This window comes from Poecile atricapillus, chromosome 4 (genome assembly GCF_030490865.1).
Source record: "Poecile atricapillus isolate bPoeAtr1 chromosome 4, bPoeAtr1.hap1, whole genome shotgun sequence".
NCBI classification, from domain to species: Eukaryota; Metazoa; Chordata; class Aves; order Passeriformes; family Paridae; genus Poecile; species Poecile atricapillus.
Genome location: NC_081252.1, coordinates 52,608,629 through 52,629,212, shown reverse-complemented (window position 1 = coordinate 52,629,212; position 20,584 = coordinate 52,608,629). Strand labels below are relative to the sequence as shown.

General features: G+C 38.0%; 2 protein-coding genes across 6 annotated transcripts in view; one reads left to right on the top strand and one right to left on the bottom strand.

Annotated features, from left to right (window-relative positions):
* The first annotated feature begins 928 nt into the window (after positions 1-928).
* Positions 929-3,795, top strand: SHISA3 (shisa family member 3). Its single transcript, XM_058838275.1, has 2 exons — positions 929-1,237; positions 2,099-3,795. Exons 1-2 carry the CDS (start codon positions 943-945, stop codon positions 2,548-2,550), a joined length of 747 nt encoding a protein of 248 aa, XP_058694258.1. The 5' UTR covers positions 929-942; the 3' UTR covers positions 2,551-3,795.
* Positions 3,796-7,268: 3,473 nt separating this feature from the next.
* The window catches only part of ATP8A1 (ATPase phospholipid transporting 8A1), a 102,812-nt gene continuing 89,496 nt past the window's right edge, over positions 7,269-20,584 (bottom strand). For all 5 annotated transcript variants that reach the window (XM_058837873.1, XM_058837875.1, XM_058837874.1 and 2 more), the window contains 4 exons: positions 19,386-19,474; positions 18,865-18,957; positions 12,084-12,175; positions 7,269-11,748 (listed from right to left, as the gene is read on the bottom strand). In XM_058837873.1, coding sequence (XP_058693856.1) covers positions 11,651-11,748; positions 12,084-12,175; positions 18,865-18,957; positions 19,386-19,474 — 372 coding nt within the window. In that variant the 3' untranslated portion in view covers positions 7,269-11,650. The remainder of the gene's footprint in view (positions 11,749-12,083; positions 12,176-18,864; positions 18,958-19,385; positions 19,475-20,584) is intronic.

Below are 20,584 nucleotides of genomic sequence, written 5' to 3'. Positions count from 1 at the left end.
TGCAATAAAAAGTATTGAGGAAGGGAAACAGGTTAAAAAGCAAAAAGTCTTTGTAATAAATCATACGCTGTAATTGTTTTTTTAACCCTTAGAAGCGCAGGGCTGCTTTAATAAATTGCCAGTGCAGAGATCCTTCTGCTTCGTGTCGGCCGGGACTCAGGGGCACGATCGGGTGTGAGGGACGGGAGATGCCCGCACCCCCGCTCAGCCCTTGTCTCGCAGAGGCCGGGCACAGCCTGCCGAGAGGAGGAATCCCTCGGAAAGCAAACGCTGATCTGGCCGCAGCCCTCTCCTTCCCTCCCTCCGCGCCCGGCCTCGTCCAACCGGCAGGTACAGAGCGGGACCGGCCGAGCCGCAGGGGCCGGGGCCAGCGGGCCGCGGGGCGATGCTGCGGGGAGCAGCGGGCGGCGGGGCCGGGGGCGGCAGGTGAGCGACGGGGGGCGGCTGGGGGGCCGTGTGTGTGATTGTGGGTGTGAGGGTGTAGGGTATGGGTGTGTGTGTGTGAGTGTGTGTGTGAGAGAGCGTGAGGGTTGTGTGACAGTATGTGTGTGTGTGTGAGTGTGACGGTCTGTGAGGATGTGCGTGGGTGTGTGTGTTGGGGGGCTGTGTTACGGTCTGCGAGGGTGTGTGTGAAGATGTGTATGAGGGTGTGTGTGTGTGTGAGTGTGAGGGGTGTGTGACGGTCTGTGAGGGTGTGAGTGAGGGTGTGTGTGAGGGTGTGTGTGTGTGTGAGTGTGAGGGTTGTGTGACGGTCTGTGAGGGTGTGTGTGTGTGTGTGAGTGTGAGGGGTGTGTGACGGTCTGTGAGGCTGTGGGTGTGTGAGGGTGTGTGTGCCGTGGGAGCTGCCCCCCAGCCCCCGGACGCGGCGCAGGAGGCCCCGCACAGCACCCGGGGCCGCCCCCTGCGCGCCCCGTCGGGGCGGGCGGCGGCGGTGGCGGGGAGATGGCGGGGCGGCGGCGGGCGCTGCCGGGGCTGCTGCTGCGCTGCCTCCTGCTGGGGCTGCTGGGCGGCGGCGGCGGGGGCCAGCCCGGCGGCGGCGAGTATTGCCACGGCTGGGTGGACGGGCAGGGGGGCTACCACGAGGGCTTCCAGTGCCCCGAGGGCTTCGACACGGCGGTCGCCACCATCTGCTGCGGCTCCTGCGCTCTGCGCTACTGCTGCGCCGCCGCCGAGGCTCGCCTGGAGCAGGGCGGCTGCACCAACGACCGGGAACCCTCGGAGCCGGGAGTCACCGCCCGTGAGTGGCCGGCTGCGGGTGCCGAGGCGGGCGGGAGGCGGTGCCCGCGGAGCATTTCCCGGGCCGAGCCCCGTGCCACCCCCGCTGGGCTGCGGGGTCCCTGTCCCGTCCCGGAGGGTGGGCTGCAGGCGGGCGCGGCTCCAGGTGCGCTCAGGAGGTGGCGCCGGGACAGAGCGGGAGCCCGGGGTGCGCGGGGGCCGCAGCTCCGCGCTCCCGAGGGCACCGGCAACAGGATCCCTCCTGACTGGAAGGCGCGCTTGCATTTTAAGTTCGCGCAGGCAAATTCTGCCATGTCTGTCTAACTTTACTGCTCCCGGAGGGGTGAGTGGGCCCCGGTGCTCTGCATGCACAGCCCCACCGTGCGAGTGGCCGTCAGTTTCCCAAACAAAAGAAATCCGGCAGTGTATACCAAGACTCGTTTTCCTATGCACACGTTCTGCGCTTATCTTCCACCTTAGGAAAGGAAGAGATTTAACAGCATCTGCAGCATTTGGGCTTCGCCTGCAGATTCAAACTGTTACACTGGACAGTCCCGGCGATTTGGGGGATTGAGGGAGGGGGAGAGGAGTGAGATTCTTGAGCTATACCTAAGAAGAACCAGAGAACGGGACACGATGCAGACAGCTTTTACCTTTGGTAGCTATTAAAACTGTCAACAGAAAGAAATTTTTACTGGAACCTACAGGGTTTAAAGTCTGATTTTGTTTCAGTGATAATGGTGCTTTGTCTTCTGAGCAGATTGATATGTTATTGGGACTGAAATGATGTGGGGCTTCATAAACACTGGAGTTTATTTCTACACAGAAGACTTGTTAGTTAAGTACTAATTTGCAGGGCTTTTCTTCTTCTTTTTTCTCCCAGAACCAATCTACGTTCCATTCCTCATTGTTGGATCAATATTTATTGCCTTCATTATCGTGGGCTCGCTGGTAGCAGTTTATTGCTGCACATGTTTAAGACCTAAACAACCATCACAGCCAATACAATTTTCTCTACGGAGCTATCAGACCGAGACTCTTCCCATGATCTTGGCCTCCACAAGCTTCAGGACACCATCCAGGCAGTCCAGTACAGCGACAAGTTCCAGTTCGACCGGCAGCTCAGTTCGCAGGTTCTCCTTCCCCCGGGCAGAGCCAGGGTGCCTTGTGGCCTCCTCACCTCCACCGTACACATCTGGCTGCTTCCAGACAGCCCATGCAGTCCACCTGACCCAGCCATCAGGATTCCTGGTGTCTCCGCCGTACTTTGGGTATCCTCTCCAGCCAGAGCCTGCCCTGGCTGGGAAGAGCTGCTCTGATTTTACTCAGAGCTGAAAGAAGTTGTGCAGAAGTAGCACAGCCTTTGCAACCACAGGGGCTGCTGCTGTTGGGTGTCACACTGATGTGCTCTGTGGCTGCAGAAGTCAGAACTGTTCCTGTGGGTGAGTTGCCCTCAAAAAGTGAGGGGTCTCACTTGAGATTGCATTTCCCAGACTTGGATCTCGCTTAAAAAGGAATTGTAAAACACTTCAAATAGTTGCTCTAAAACCGGACTGCTCTGCCTAATTTGTACAGAATGTGTTCAGAGACAAGTAGAAGAACCATGTTGGGACAAAGGTGTTATAAATGACATTTTACCCTAATGCAGTTAATTTAGTTAACAAACAGTAGCTGCATTCCACTGATAATAATAAGACTAGTTCTATAAAGCAGCAATAAGCCTGAGAAGTAAGAGAGGAGTAATACTAAAGAGGGTCCTTGAAAACATCCAACTGCTTACCACTTCCATGAGCAATGGAAGTAAGAGGAAGAATCTTAATAGATATCAAAATGCAGAGGTTTTTTAAAAATACACATAATCTACCTGAACTTACACTGCCTATTTGTATTAGTAAACTTTGACAATGGTAGATAAAACGAGTACTAATTAGCCTAGTTGAAGATCAGTCAGTCCCACACAGCCAAATTATCTATGAGGAAAGCAGAATGTGTTCAGCAATATCACTGATAACTTCTCCACATAAAATTCTAAAAATAGTGTTCTACTAAAGCATTCTTCAGAGGGAAGTATTTATTGTCAGCTTTTTGCTCAGCAAGTGTAAGTTGGACAAACTGATTATGAAGTTCTGTTTGTAAAATTAGCCATGTATAAAACTTGAAGACAAGTTTGTAATTTAAAATGTATTTACACCATCACTAATTATTTAGTAGCAACACCCTAAAAAATTACCAATAAACTGTGTGGTTGAAATGTTGTGTCATTAGTATGACTCTGTACAGGTAGTATTTGTTGAATTTGGTTGGTGTAACTTTTTTTTTCCTGTTAAAATAGTTTATTCTGCTTTTAAAAATGATTTACAATTTTAACTGCACCTGTCGTGCAGATTTAATATACAAAATTCTGACTATATAGCAAACTAATAGATTCATTTATGTCTTTTACATGCAGCTGTGATGAAAAAGTGGTGAAAACGACACTGATTAGTTGGGTATTTTGGATTAAACATCCTGCGCTAGGAATAAATTCTGTTTGCCCTTCTACATTCCTTCACCTAAGTAAACCAACAAACCAAATGGAAGAAGAAAAAAAAAGCATCTGAACCAAATACATGCAGTAAGGAAATGGAAAATACACAAGAAAAAAACCCCAAGCAGTCATTAAAGGGCTTCTCTGTATACTTATTTTTGTGAAAAAACAAAGTCATTCTGTGGGTCAGAATCCACAATATCAAAGGCTGAGCTTTCTTATTTTATCAGTCTCAAACTCCCTGTGTGTAGGATCTGTTGAAGTGCATTATAGCTGACCTATTTAACAAGTAGTTTAGAAAAGCTTCATTAGTTCTTTCTCAAGAGTTGAACAATTTTTTTTGTAGCAAATATCTAGTGATCAGTAGTTATGAGAAAAATATTCCAAAATAACCCTTTTAATAAGTTTTTTGCTGCACAATTAGCATCATAATCAAGCCGACATTACTGCTAGAAAAGCAGTTTCTAAGCAGAAAGACAAGTTATATACAATGATGTTCTAAGTAATAGGCTCTAGCTTGAATGCTGTAATCGTTAATTACAACCCAAATTGTGATACACAGCTGTGTATATGTTTTGCAAGATACTAAAAATTAGATTTTGAGTATTCGGGAAATTAATTGAAAGTTAAGTATTCTGACCTGTAATTTGATTGTAGAAACAGTCTTCAAGGAAGGGGGCAAGAAAATTTTTGCTTGCCTTTGATGAGCTTTCATAGGACTCTTCACTGCATATTTTGAACGGCTATGAATGGGACTGTTCGTCAAGTAACTTTTTGAAAAATCATTGAATATTTCAAGAGGTATCAGCTGTCTTGTTCAGAAGCACACTGCAAGACATGCTGATCACTCCTGTATACAGCAGAAACAAACCAATGCAACTGTGTTTTTTTGCAAATTATAGTAAATTTGCAATTAGAAGAGATCTTTATCTAATAAACCAAGGCAGCACAGACCTGTTCCGGAAGCAGGAACGTGATCACGTTTAAGTAAGAAGGGGCAATTTCTGTACTTTTAAAGAGTCATCAGAGCCACTGACACAGGTGGTGAGTGGCTGAAATTGAGCGTTTTCCTCGAAGACTGTACACAGCAAAGGTGTGAGTTTGGCTCAGTCACTGCCCGTTAGCATTTGGTGCTGTACAGGCCAGGCTGCTTCACTGCCATGGTCTCAGAGGGCTCTGCAGTCACTTATTAATGTTTTAACATAGCGACAGATTTTTGCTACGCTTGCATGCAGCCTTAGATTTTAATGATTATTCAGCCTAAGGAGAGCTGTGAAGTTTGCTGTGTAGCAAGAAACTCAGCCTAGCAGGGAAGACCCCTCTGAGCCACTTCTTTTCTTCCTCATAGTTGAAGAACTTGACACACAGGAATAATTTAATTGAATCAGACTTACATAAGTCTGTAAGTTTATAGAGTGCTAAGTGCTTCACAGATCAGTAGCCAGACTGCAACAAATCCTGCAGATGTGGTTCTTAGGGTGGGAAAGATCAGGTGTAGTTAAAATAGCTTTGCTGGGCTACCTGTAAATGTAGGGATTATGCACCATCTGCAAATAGACAATGAAGAAACTATAAATAAATAAAAAATCTATTATTGTTCATGTAGTTACAGCAGCAGTGACCTATATAGCTGAAGGGAGAGGAAAGGAGGTGGCCAGAATACAACCCATGGATAGAAACGCTTTTGCCTGTGCCAGTAGTTTCCAACCCAGATGGATTTGGTGTGCAGGCTAGAATGCTGAATTTCCTTCATAATGGAAAGAGCCTTTTGGCATTAGATACTCCTATGATTTATAGGAACAGGAAATTTTCCTAAAACTTGCAGACAGAACAGAAATCATATTGTGATAGCACTTTAATGACTAATGAAATGGTTTGAAGGGCTGGATGTATGCTTGAACTGAAAGCAATTGCTTGCTATCAGAAGTAACATTTACAGGCAGTACTTTACTGCCATATTAACAAAGTAGATTTAACTATTTCTTTTGGAATTCTGAACTCAGTTTATACTCCTTTTACTAGCACTACACTGTTCTAAAATCAAAATGAAAGAATAGTCACACTCATTAAATTAATTACTGTATGCTTTGATTGCCATTAACTGGTAATGACTTAGATGAAACCCAAGCCTTCTGTGGATAATGAGCAATAGTGGCATGCCATTTGTTTTGTGTTTCCACAATTTGGGATTCTGAAGCATGTATCTCCAAAATGCATCAAGACTTTCTAGTGCTAGGGAAAACATTACAAGTACTTGCAAGAATGTCTGAAGGATTCTGTTTGAAACTAGGTAAGCAGTACAGTATGTGGCTATGTAAACTCATGGATTATTTGTAATACTAATCCCAGTGGAATAAAAAAAAGGTGACAATTTCAAAAGTATTTTGTCATTACTGCTCAGTTAGGTACAGCTTGACATAAGGACACTAAGGAACATTAAGGAGATGAAGTTGATTTTCAGTGCTGTTTCGCTGTGTATTGCAATGTGCTGTCTGGACTTGAACTCCTCTGAGCAATGTGTCTGCTTTTGAGGGAGCCACTGCTCCACAATATCACGTAAAGTTTTTGACTCACAGTTACACCGAGGCCGTAATTCCACGCTATCCTGTTTTCATTAGCAAAGGCAGACAAGGAAATGCCTTTCTGTTCTTTTTATTCTTTCCATCTATGACTTGTGCAAATTCGGGTATAAATCAGGTTAGTGAAATTATTTTAGCTGAAAAATAATGTTTGGTGTAAGAAAGAAGGGAAAGGATCTGAGAGGAAGCCTGGATCATTACAAACTGGATTATAAACGGAATGATTTCAATGGCCTCATGACTGCCAGTATAATTGAAGTGGTAAAATATTACGAGGTGGAATATCCTTAAACAGCTCTGCTACTACAGACTGGATCTTGTGAAACTAACACCATCTAAGATGCATGTATTATTGAACCTGCTTGGACAAGATACAAAATAAATTCATTGTCCAGTGTATATATAAAAATCAGTCACCCATCTACAACCAAAATTCAGTTAAAGTTTGGATATATTGATTTTTTTTCAGTGGTGGGCTCCGTTAGAGGAAAGAAATACCAGCTATTATCAAAGCCAAAGGATACAATATTTACCACTGTTGTCTGAGAAATGACATTTCCTTATTCTTACTCATCATTCTTGCACTGCATACTTCTCTTTCAAAATAGGGTCAGATTATGTTAAGGCTTGGCTGGAAGTAATGAAATTGCAGGCTCCTGTGCTTTTTGTTTTGTTTTTTTTTTAAATTTTTTTAAACTTCACATGGGAACTGAAAAAGACATCTCAAAATAGGTGCTCAAAAAACACCCCAAACAAACCTAAAACAAATTTTCTACTTTTTGAGTTTACATTTAAAATGTAAGGACTCTATGACATTTGATGTCTATATGATATCTATTTCTGGTATGTCTCATTTTAAAGAATACAAACCCAAGAATGATGAGATATGTTTTCCTCTGAAAGGAATCCCTAGCGTTTTCAACCAATCAAGTCAACAAAGCTTCTTAATTTAATGGCAAAGTTTATTCATCTTTTAACAATTAAAAGACAAAACATTTAAAATTTGCAGTTCAAAACATGCACATTCACCAAATGCCAAATGACATTTAACACTGCATAGAACTGAATGTGTTACTAAAAGAACTATTTAGAAAACACAGTGCATTTAACATCCAGTTAAAACTAAACCTGAGAAACTACCATAAATACCGAGTCAAAAAATCTTCATTCATGCAGCTTCATAATTTCCACAACAGTTTCAGCAGTAATGGCTTAGTGGAGCTGTAAAACCTCGGTTTATCTTGAATGCAAATTTTGCTATTTCACGCTGACCGCTTTCTGCAGCGGTTCATACATATCAAACACTGAAAATCGTAATGAAAAACTATGTTGAAGTAGAAAAACAATATTAATGCATTTATGGCTTCTATGCTACATTAAAGAAACACCATAAAATATGACTTTAAAAAAAACCAAACTTGTTCTGGTCACAGCTTTGCAATTACAAATCACACTCTGGAAATACTTTTATTTCAGTATCAACCCTGAAAAGTGCCCAACTTTGCACATCATTGCTCAGATGAGCAGTCCTTACACTCAAAAGCAGTCCAGTTGAACCCTGTATGAGCAGTGGTTTGCATAAGCAGGAACCAGGTTTGGAATGCTAAAATATTCCTTTGTTTAATAAAGATCTATTGGTTAACAGCAAGGAAACTGGGGGAGCGAGGGCAGCGAGGGGGAAGGAGAAACTCATTTGTTGAGTTTTGTAACCAGTGAAAACATCCAATACCAAGGAAGCTGAACTGACAAACTCATTTGCTTACACAGCGCTAGCTTCTCGATATATTATGAGCAGACTTTTAACGAAGGCATTAAAAAACAACAAGGGATCAACAACCACCATGCATCGCCTCAGAACACTTAGAAATAGTGCCTCATGCAGACAGAATGATAAATTCATCAGAACTACAACTGCTTTTACACAATACACAAGAAAAAAGGGAAAGAACTTTTCTCCTTAAATTTAACACATATTCCAAATTACTCATCATTCCAGATGAGTTCAAATGTCATGATACACATCTTAAGACACTTAATGCTCATCTTTGTAACAAGGTGAATTTTATGGATGCAGGTGGACATATAGGAATCTTCAGCTATCTCTTAGTGTTTCAAAATATTTTATTTCTCATTTTATACAAATAGAATGATGACTAAGTATAAATCTGTTGAAATTGCTTTGCAAAAATATGTGAAAAATTAGGAAATGGCAAGAAAAAATTCCAGATACAAATTGTCAATAGGTTTGTTAAAATTTGTTTCCAGTTACTCTTTTGAATAATTTATATATATATATGTATGTATATATTTAAAAATAATCAAGCAAAAGTATTTATATAAGATACCCGATTTTTTAGTGGCACAAGTTCATCTTTTAGATGGCAATTTTTAATACTAACTTGCAGTGCACATGAAACAGATGAAAAAGTCCATGTGAACTCTCTATTTAATACACTTTTGAACTTTCGAACAGTAAGAACAGAGGCATTGTTATAAGCATTTCCGCCTCAACTCTTTTGTGTTTTTCCTTTAAACAAACATCAGCAGAATCCCCTTATTTTAACAAAGGTATGACATACTAACAGAATGGAAATAGATTATATTACTGTGTACTTAACATGAAAATAAAGTGCATATTGTATTCTTGGTCTGATTTAAAAATGGGCACACATAGCTAAGATAATCTTGTATTTTAAAATGGAATTGTATGAGTAATCAAAACCCACCATTTTTGCCACATTTGTCTTTTTTGCTGTTTTTAAGAAGTGGTATCTTTCAACCACTAATTATCAGAAAAAGTACAGGGACAGGAGAAAAAGTCATCAAAATAGTAAAAAAAATGCACTTTGTGAAGTACTGCTTCAGATTTTGAAAAGATGTAAGCATGAAATGCTGTGATAAGATTATCTTACAAACCTTTAAATTAGTATAAATTTAGGATCTTAGAGCTGTTATAGTCACTTTCTTCCTTTTTAAGGTAGTTAATTTGGCATGTACTGTGTGTTGTTTTCTTCAAACTGTATTACAATGGTAAGACAGAATTTTATTTCATATGAAGAATAAGAGATCATATAACTATCTCACAGTATATATTTCACAATGTATTCTAATCCATATCTGCATAATTACCAATTCAACCAATTAGAACAGGAAAAAAATTGCCCATGAAGAGAGTACATACAGATTAATTTTATATGAGTTAAGTTCACTGAAAGACTATAAAGGAGCAACATTGTCATGGTTAATTTCAGAAATGTTTTGAAGTTGGTCATTGTCCCTTGGATGACAGAAAACAGGGATCCCCGTTTTAGGAAAGGGGCATGCCCCCAAATTTTTTCGTGCCTTAGGTCAAGTGATTTGGCCCTCCCATATTGATCCATCTATTTATCTATGCCTGCAATGGCTTTTCTGAAGGCAGTTCTTGTCTGCATGACTGACTGGCAGTACTGCTTCTAGTGGGATACATTCCCTTTGTCCTTGTGCCTTCTGTTTAAAGATCACTCTGGGCAAGTGAGAGGAAGACACTGCATAACACGCATATGAAATGCAGACTGCCTTCCCACCTTCCTAAATATGTACTTGCACATGGTGCCTTTTGTTGGGCTTTCTCTGTGTATTTTTAAGTTTCTCTTAGAATGGAGAATAAGAAACTTGGATAGTGAGATTAATTACATGTTAGGCATCTAGCTAACTGAAAGGCAAGGAGGTAAAGTCACCTTCAGTAAGTATATGACAAATGAAGGAGGGCAGAGAAAAGATGGGACTGGATACTTGTTATGATTTGGAGAGCAAAGAGGAAATACTTAATTTAATAGATCACTGGGGATATCGTTCTGCTTTTCCATCTGGTTGATCTCCATTGAAAGAAAAAAAAGAGATCATTCCTATGTAATGCACAAAAATTTACTTAACAATAAAACCAACTGCTACTATAGAAAATAGCATTTTTAAATGTAATTATGGTGGCTTTTAAATCCAGAATTAAATATGAACTAAAGAGTTCCAAGAATTAACTAAATTTTAAAGTTCAAGTAGCTTTCCTTAGTTTGAAACCTGATGGTTTTTGGATGGTAAATTGAGAAACACCAAGTGTAAAAATTTAAAGAATGTATCCCAATGTTCTCATGTAATACCTTCCTCTTCTTTTTTTCCCCTCATACCGGGTGTGTATCTATTTCCGCAGTCACTTCCTCTCCATTTTAATTAAAGGTGAAAGTATATAAGTATTTTGCATGACCAGTAAGTTGTAGAGACTGCTGCAATGTGTTTCACACCTTTATAGGAAGTGACTTTAGTGCAAATAAACCAGTACATACCACAGACTAGCGAAGGGCATGCTTTGCTCTGTATTTCAATTATGCATTTCAAATAATCTTAGTATAAAAATGTTGAAAATTTGATTAATTTTAAAAAATAAGTTCAAACAAATTTTCTTTTGAACTTACAGTATGAGCAGATACAACTAAGCATCACAAAAATAATTAAGTTTGCTAAAGGGAAGTAAGGCAGAGCAATTCTTAAAAATTGAATAAAGTATTATGTGTACTCCATTATACAAGTTGGCAGCCATATTCAACATATGCAATACTAAATGAAAATAAGGGGAAAGCTTGTATAAGGCCAAAGGTGCAAAGACTTGCAATTTTGAAAGCAAATGCCAAAAAGGCCACTCAAATTAGACTCACTGTACTTTCTCCTCAAGTGTGGAGACTCAAGCATGCAGTTCTGAGATCAGGACTGGAGATAGTTTCCTTTCAAATTGTTTCTAACATAAAACATTTATGGAACTTCTTTGGCAAATGTTTTAAGGTTAGTTTGACACAAACATCTATGAGCATCTTGACTCAAAATCTTTCTTAAAGAAGGTGAATTAACACCATTAAGAGACTGGGTTTTTTTCAGCACTTGTTGAAATCAAAGGCTTGTTATCAACTGTATTTAAATATATTAACACTTCAAAACCTTCACAGATGCTAGTTGATCTGTCAATGTAAAGTATGTTTAGCAATCTGACCACTGTCCTTCTAGTATATGACCAGTATTAATTCAATTTCATTGTAAAATAAGCAAGCTGGCAATATACAAGATAAATTCCAATCTGTTTACAAAGGCTAAGCAAATACTTGTTAAAAATTTAAAGATGGTGTGTTACAGTATAGTTGCACAGTGCTTATGTCTACTGAATACACAAATCCAAACTTTATGGAAGAAGACCATCATAGATCTTTCAATGTTTGACAACAGGACCATGGTTGCCGCTCCCAGCAAAGATCTAGTAGCCTATCTCACAAAAGTTACAACTAAGGCCTAATTTTCCAGCTGTGTTCCTTCACCATTCCTCAGGCCTTTGCTTTGTGGTATCGTAAGCTCTTATTACTTCAGACTGGGAAACAATTCCATTTTCATCTTGAGAGAAGGCATAGCCATCTGCAGATATAAAGCCAAGTAGAAACAAAATTAGTTCTGATCGGTTTTATTTTTTTTTAAGCTTTAATAAAAGCTACTTAGCAAAAATAAATAGAGGGGAATAAACCTCTTTTCAACAGTTAATAAAATCCTGTGCCATCTCTTACAGAATTTTGCCGTTATAAGATAGCAGAAAGAGCTCTGCACAGTACCTTAGGTATGATGGGCAACTTAACCACAGGCAAAGAACTAATGGATTTAGGATACTGCACTTTTACTATAAACAAATGCAGTGAAAGGTAGAATTTTACTGCTATGTTATTAATGGATACTAATTTTTTTCAGCGAACACTTACGGAGCAAGTTTTGTTGCAAAGAGTCAGAGCGATACAAGTTCACATGGTTCTTCTTAAAAACATTCTTCAGTAGTTGGGCTCTTTCAGTTAAGCTAGAGAGAAAGGAGACAGTGAAAAATATTTACTTACTGATCACCCTATCCCTTCATCTTTGAGTCTGCTCCATGGGAATTAATTATTAAATGAGAAGTGTCCAGCCTCCTTTTCCTTTTTAAATTGTGCCTGATGAATTATTAAGATGATGATTAAAAGCTTGTGTGACAACAGATTATTAAGTTCTGACCCCTGGTAATAATTTTATTTGTCATAGTACAGGTAAAATATTTGCCTGAAATACTGCTGTGTGCAGATGGAACAAATAAATGAACAATATTGTGAACCTTTGAGTGTGACTCCTTTAGAAACATGCCATGTAAAGGGGGGAAGGCACTGTCTTCCTTGATGTAACACAGCTTGAATAGTGCCAGGCTGAATTAATCTTTTTTATCTTACAGAGAAAGTGTTCCCAGCCACTACTGACACAGTACCCCAAAGGGATGGGAAATGAGTGGAAGGAAAGCCATGTTCAGGGTCATCAGCTGTGCGTACAGAAACATATTATTTCCATGAAAAGTCTTCTAGAAAGGAGCATTCCCCAGGAAACTCTAGAAGGTGTTTTTCTGGAGATCCTACCCAAACAACAGACTATTACTGCTGCTAAGGTTGGCCACTTCAGCCCACCCCCTTCCTTCCCAGTCCTACTGAGTTTGTTGTGTTGTATGCTTATCGTGCTTTAGTGTGACCCAAGGACCCATTTCAGCCCAAGTGGAAAACAGGAGCATTAAACATTTTTTAAATTGAGACTCAAGCATAGGCCAAATACTGCAAAATACAGTAAAAGGGGTAGCAAAGGTATTGGATTTCCTTTCTTTCTTACACTAATGTTCTCTATAATAGGAACATACATTACTAAAGAAATACCAGGTAGATGAGCCATAGCTCAGAAAAATTGCAAAATCTAACAGTTTTAATAACATATTAAATATGTGCAAGGGTCTATATTAAAAAAAACCCCAAACTCTTCAGTGTCTTCTTGATTTGATATTCACTGTGAATTACAGCCTGTGTTTCAAGAAATACCAACCTATCATTTAAACATTTAAAATGCTGAAAAATCCAGCCCTCTCTCTATGTAAACTAGTCTAAAAATCAGTTCAATTAAAAAAGAGACGTATCTTATGTTTAATCTGAGTATATAGTGATTTGATATTGCTACAGTTTTGCTAGATTAGCAAAGTTGTCTCTTGTGCAATGATGTAGTAAGAAAAACATATTTCACACACCTTATGCAACCAAGTTTTGATTACTCTAATTACTTTTTAATATTATTGTCAATTAGCTCAACAGAATTACCTTCCCAGACTCTCAACCAGACTAAGTGGTGCAAGGAAGGGAACTAGACTGCTTTCCTCACTAGATTTCCATTCAAGCTGTTACATTAGAGTTATTCATTCTTTCTTCAGTGACTATATACTTACATATGAAGCTGAACCACTGTTTAAAGCTGGAGTGACTGATGGTTTATCTCACCTTTCTGTTCCCCTTTAGTCTGGTGGTTAAAGCATATGGTGAAAGCTTGGCTTTTCTAGGTTGGAAAAGGAAAATAAACCTACTATTTCCACACCCATAGAGGAATGCTAAGTGGAAAATTTACAGGGTAAGGTGATAGGCAAGGGAAACTGCTTCTGTGGCCATGTGTTTTGAATGAAAAGATGGAATGAGACTTCCTTGTAAGAAAAAAATTAAGTACCAATTCCAGGAAGGTAGTTGGCATCTGCTGAGTGAATCAAGAATGGAGAGGCTGAAGTACTAAGACACATCTTACTCTCAGTGCTTTCCTAAGCTAACTTTCTAGGAATTTTTTTCCATCCTATTTGCTCCTCTACACTGTGAAGGAGCCTTCTTTTTTTAGTTCAGAGCTGTAAAATATTTAAGTGACATTATTAATAAGAAAAAAATAGGGACTGAAATCTAAACAGCAAGAATACAGAGAATGGATAAATAAATCAGTATCTTCATGTAAGTTTGGAGGACAAAGCGGTGGAAGACCATGGGTACACTCAGACACAGTTATCAGCTGTATCTCCTTGGCAATACATCTGTGAAATCCTTATTAAAGTGAGTTGAAATCAGCAAATTTCTATGAAGCATTTGACAGATGTTATTTTCTAATAAAAAAATATTTTATTAGAAACATTATCATGCCTATTCTAGCATTCTTGGTACCATCGTTCTTTGCTTGTGTTCCTAAGTGGAATGTTCAGATTTCTTAAGGGCTAAGCAGTGAAAATACTACCTTCAAATTTTACAAGAACATAAAGTATGCATATGCCTTAGCTGATGTATAATGAAGTTTCCACTGCACAGATCTGATTGCTGGTAAAGAAAATACAAAATACATAGGAAATACACTTGAGAAAAGTGCTTTCAGCTGTTCAAGTATTAAATTCTGCACTTTTTCTATACTTGAAATACTGTGGGCTCTCCATTATAAATCACCCTGTTGCCATTCAAAAGCGTATTTAAGTATCTGTATGTGAAGCCAACAAAACATGGTTTCATAATTAACCAGTAACTAAATGCCTGTGCTCATTATGTGTACCTATATAGACAAGCAGAATATTAACTATTTTTGAACATGAAATGTATACCTTTACCAGCAATTAAATACAGCTACAGAAAAAGAAATACTACTTTATGTATTCCGGACCAACCAGTTATGAGGTCTAAAAATAATTTCTCAGTGAACTAAATTAAAAACAATGATGTCATGAAGAAGCATTTGAAGTATATATCTCTAAAGACGTTTCCACAAGTTTGGGAGGTTATTCATGTTATTGTTAGTCAAAATTCAACACAGTACAATATTTTTGTAGTAAGCATTAATACTGTTGTTTCTGTTTAAGCATTATACACAGATTATCCAAAAAACCCTTTCTGACAATAGTTGATATAAAAAATAGTATCCTTTTACCTAAGTCACTTCAATTTGAAGTAGAAATGGCTTAGTGGCATTTCAATTACAATGTCTCTTATGATAGAATCATACTTTTTGTGGCACAAATTTGTTAATACTCTGAAACTGCTCTATTATTTATGCTATCAAGGTACCCTCAACTCAGTAGTATTCCAACATGAAAGTTTATTTTCTGTTGGAAAACTGCTGTGCAAAATTTGCTTGTTCTTAATCAAGATATATTCTTATTTAACTGACAAATATATGGGATAAAATTTTAATGTGTTGCTTACAGAAGAATCAAATAAAGTATTTTTGGACAGTTTTGGTGAAAAGCTCATTAAACATCCTTACACATACTGAAACAGCAAGATACAATAGCAATGCTCTTCCTGAGCCTTCAACGAAAACAGTTTAAAAACTGTTTCAAGTCATTGCTGTATAAATACAGTGATAAATAATAAAAAAGTACTTTAAATGGATGGCATATTTTAAGACTGTATTATCATGTCCTTTAAAACCACATTCTAAAGTACAATAAAAATATGTTAACAATATTTTAAATTATTTCAATGTCAATGCCAATTTTTATCCTGATTTTCAGAAAACAGCTGAAAGTGCGAATTCGTAATTTATATATAAAATTCCTATCCTAAGAATCTTTAATAGGAAAACATCAAAATGACAAAGCCTTGCAATACTTGTATAATCAAATGCACTCAATATGATATCAACACAGTTCTAAAAAATGTGCAACAAACACATTCTAGCTGAAAAAAAAGCAATAAAAAAGCACATTATTATGCTTCATAGAATCATAGAATGGTTGGGGCTGAAATGGACTTTAAAGATCATCCTAGTTCCAGCCCCACTTCCACCAAATCATGTTGCTCAGAGTCCCATCCATCCTTGAATACTTCCAGGAATGGGGCATCCACAACTTCTGTGAGCGACCTGTTGCAGTGCCTCACCACCCTCACAGTAAAGAATTTCTTCCTAAAGTCTAAACTAAACCCACCCTCTTTCAGTCCTATCACTTATAAAACACTTATAAAATCTCCTGGCTTTCTTGTAGGCCCCCTTCTCAGTAAACATTCAGATACTGACTGATTACAATAGCTATTCAATAGAAGAATCCTGACCTGTTATCTGTGGAAGCTGACTTTTACTTTGTGTAGTATTTTTAAGATGGGAATGGACAGAGTGGAAAAGTTTCTGAGTTATCTTTCTCACTTTTTCCCAGTTACCTTTTAATGAACCAGTGATTTTTATCTTCTTAGGTTATTTTGGCATTTAATAAGAACAAATCCCTTCTTCTGCCACAACAGAAAAAGGTACCCACAGAGGTATGCACACTAGAATAAGAAAATCTCATGTACATATCTTAAACAAATGTAGAGGACGTTCCTTACCCACTTTACTACTTTATTCTGGCAACTAGTTAATCCAGACTTTAAGAGACTCAAAAATGTTTACAGAAGATGAATCAAATTTTTGTAGATGCAAGTAAGATCATCAGACCATTTCTTTAACAATGAATGCTTTCTCCATAAAAGGTAAAGTTTTGGTTCTATCACCTGAATTTAAATACATTAAAAAAGTAATGGAGGGAATAAAATCTTAAGGGATACTGAGTTGTGTAACATCCAGTGATTTGCATGTAAGTTGGATGTTTGTATCCTTCAGAAATACTGGTCTAAAAGTAACTTGTTGGAGGAGAGTTAGATCTAAGAAAGATATTCTGGCAGGTAACTAAACAGCTTTCATGGAGCCCTCATAGCTATTTAACTGTGGGATAAAAAGGTAATTACAAAACCAGTGGTGAAAACACCAAGTTCATTTTACCTATATAAGAAGGGATTTGAAAGACATGCTGTGTCTTTCAATGAGGGAAAAAAGCATCCTGCCTAGACAACTGAAGTTAAAGTAGCTGAATTCGGAATACAAGAGAAGTCTTGGGAGTGCAAGTATGAAATACTAAAAAGGTAGTATTTTTTCTATACCCATAAGATGGGTATAAAACCATAAAGGTAAGGCTTTTTCTATACCCATAAGATGTTCCCCTTTTAGCACCATCCAGTACTAATGTCTACATTTTTTTTGGAAACTCATTCTTCTACAGCTTTTGCTCTTTGCAAAAGAGCACAGAGCATACATTGCTTCAAAGCTCAGCACACTGATAGATACCCTGATAGACAGGAGGAAGATACTGCCCTCAGTCCGCTTGAATGACCACTGCCACTGGAGAAAAGCATCTGTAACGATCAATTTACATCACTTAAAAGCAAGAGAACTTACTCTTGCAAGCACTGGTTGGGTCTTGCTGTGATGAAAGAAAAGTAAGCTTGAAGTAGGAATTGCCACCACCTAGGGGATCCTGCAGTACTCCCAGTGTGAAGCTGCTGCTACAAAGACAGCATACAGAGCCTGAGAGGGGACTGCATGCAGGTATGTCCTCTTCTGAAGCCCACCACACTAGACTAGGTGTTCCATGAGTGGTGTGATAAGCTTCTAGGCCTCTTGGTACCTCCCCTGTTCCTTGTTACCAGGAAAGAAGAACCCAGCTAGAGACAAAACATTCTTGTGAAAGCTCTCACTGGAGCTGGAGACTCCCCCATTACAAACTCTGGTTACCACCTCGGTATCTGATGTAACTTGATCTCAGTTTGGTAAATCCTAGTAAACTAATTGCCACTGAACTGGAGGAGGGATACAATAAGGTTGCTAAAGTATCTTTATGAATAAAAGGTACTTTCTGAAAATTGAACCTATAATAAAAGAAGTGGCTGTGTTTTTTCTGGTCTCTTTCTGTGCATAGCTTGGTAGGAAAAAAGCCTTCTTGGCTATGTTTTTTGCCATGAAGATACTAAAAGAACAGCAGTCCAAAGAAAAGAAAGAACAGGAAAATCAAGTATCAGCAGTTTTGGCTTTTTTTTAGACTTCACAAAACTCATGAAAATGAAGACAAGAAAAGAAAGCTCTAGTTCAGCCAAATGGCACTAATGAATTGAAAGGGGGGGAGAGGGGGATTTTGCCATCTCATACATTCAGTGAGTGCTTGCAACAAGTTCAGCTTGGGGTTAAAAAGTCTGAAATATTTTAGTGAGTGCACACCTTTATGCCGAGTTTACATGTAGAAAATGTCCAATTGCTCTGTTATACCTTCGCCCTTTTCAAATTATCTGACTAGTCCATGAAGGAGGATATAACAAGGGAATTTTTATGGAGTCTTAAGTTAAAAATTTTACTTACCTAATATAGGTTAATCAAATTAGTTTGCTCTGGACTAGAATTAAATACAAAGCCGTCTTGTTATATTCAATTTCGGAAAATCCTAGACACATTATTTGTTTGTTCCTATGCTACTGAACAGCTTTTAAAGAATTTAATTTTTGTTTTTTTGTGCTTAGTCCCTGTTTACGGCATTTCAATAGAAAGTGATGCAGGCTTAAACTCATTTTGTTCTAATCCATTTTCTTCTTATTTTGTTTGTGAATTAATTGTTCACAGGCAAAAGTGACAGAATTAAAATTGCACCTCAGGTTTGTTCTATAGATAAGAACTAGAAAACAGTCAGCTACAAAGGAACACATCAGTTAAAGCTTTTGGTAAAAACCTCCATGTAAGCCTGTGAAAATACTCAGGCTCAGAAGACCTGAAGGTCCTTCACATATGCCTTTCATTTGTATGGCTTTTGAAAAATAACCTTTTGTCTTTGATACATCTATGAACCTAAAAATATTGAGCCTTTTTTTTAAGACGATGTTCCACAGATTTTTACTGTACCTCTTGCCATGCACAACTGCCCCAGGATCCTCAGACTTTGCTTCCAGCTCCTGAACTTCATCAACCAGTGTCTTGTAAGTAGCTCTCTTTACTCTGTAAGTACATACACAATACTGCCAGACTTACTCTTCTTGAAAGTAGAACAACAGACAGTTTTAATGCTTTTATAAATATTCCACTTATAAATCCATTTCCCCAGACTTAAAACTAAGCTTTACAAGAAGAAATATAAAAAAATAAAATCTAAAGAACATATTTTATCATCTGTTCTTGCAAATTAGAAACAAAAAATATTTATTAATAAACCACTATATTTATTAAAATATTTAAAATAGTATTAACTCTTATAATAATGTTTTTCAAAAACAAAGATGGTAAAAAAGAATTTTATATAATCACCATAACTTATCTTATAAAATCACCAGAATTGATCTTAATTTGTTTTTTATTATATTAGTAATTAGAAAATACATTTAAAGGTTAGTAATTTCTTCTGTAAACCCCACCATTTCCATACTCACACTTTGTATAGTATATCAAGAAGTAAAGCTGTCATAGGAATACACAGAAGTCCCATCCAGAACACTCCAGAGCTGAACATCATAGCTGCCTGAAGAAAAAATGCACAAAATGCGATGTCATGACAAGAACTAGCAAAAAAATCATAGAAATATCAAGCAGTTTGTTGAGGCAATCTAAAGCAAATTTAAATGAATCATTCTAGTCTGACTAATGTGAAATAGAACTTGAACCCCTTCCTAAAATCCCCTGAGTTGCAACATAAATCTAGTAAATAGTAAGCAGTATTTCATGTTGAGAAGCTGGTAGAAAGATACACTGCTTAGCTCTTTGCATGGGGGAATCACCCCTCCACAGTGCTGCTCTATACCACTGTGATGATTACAGGCATTTCCATTAAAATCAGATTTATCAAAAATCCACCCTTTCCCAACTTTCTCAGAACATTAGGAGCACAGGTTTCCAATTCGTAATGTACTCTGACATTACGAAGTTTCTGACCCTTCCTATGGATACTGGACACTGTTGCAATTATCCTGCAATATATCTTGGATCAGAGTTATTGCCCAGAGAACTCGAGGTACCACAGTTCCCAAACTGCCACAGCCTCCTGTTAAACAGATTGCTTAAAAATGAGATATAAGGAAACAGCTATTCATGTAATCATGAAAGTATGCCACATATTGTTAAATGAACATCTAACACATGAATACATGGTGAAATATTTGAAAACCATTAATTGTTTTTATCTCTGTATCTTTTTTTTTTGTATACACCACTACATGTAATACATAAGAATTTCTTCTGTTCATTAACTTGGTCTGTAGAAATACTAAAAACTAAAACATATTGAATGGCCAAAACAAATATCACAATATATGGACATTGAAGGAAAAAAGTCTTTACCCTTGTAATTCATACTCAAATGGATGTAAAGAGCATAATAAATACTTACTGAAGCATGTTGCTAGAAGTTTGATTTGTAGTCAGTATTAGAAATACTTTTATAATGTAATTAGATTGTAGAGAGGTTGAAATTAAAATCACTACACAACAACAGCCTTTCAAATCCTTTGTTTCATTTCTTGGAGACTAATTTCTTTCACAGGTTAAACCTTAGCATGTAAAATAAATAGGCTGAAATTTTACTAGTTTTAATTAGCAGAAAAATAGTAAGTAGCCTGCAGTAGCTGAAGTCTAA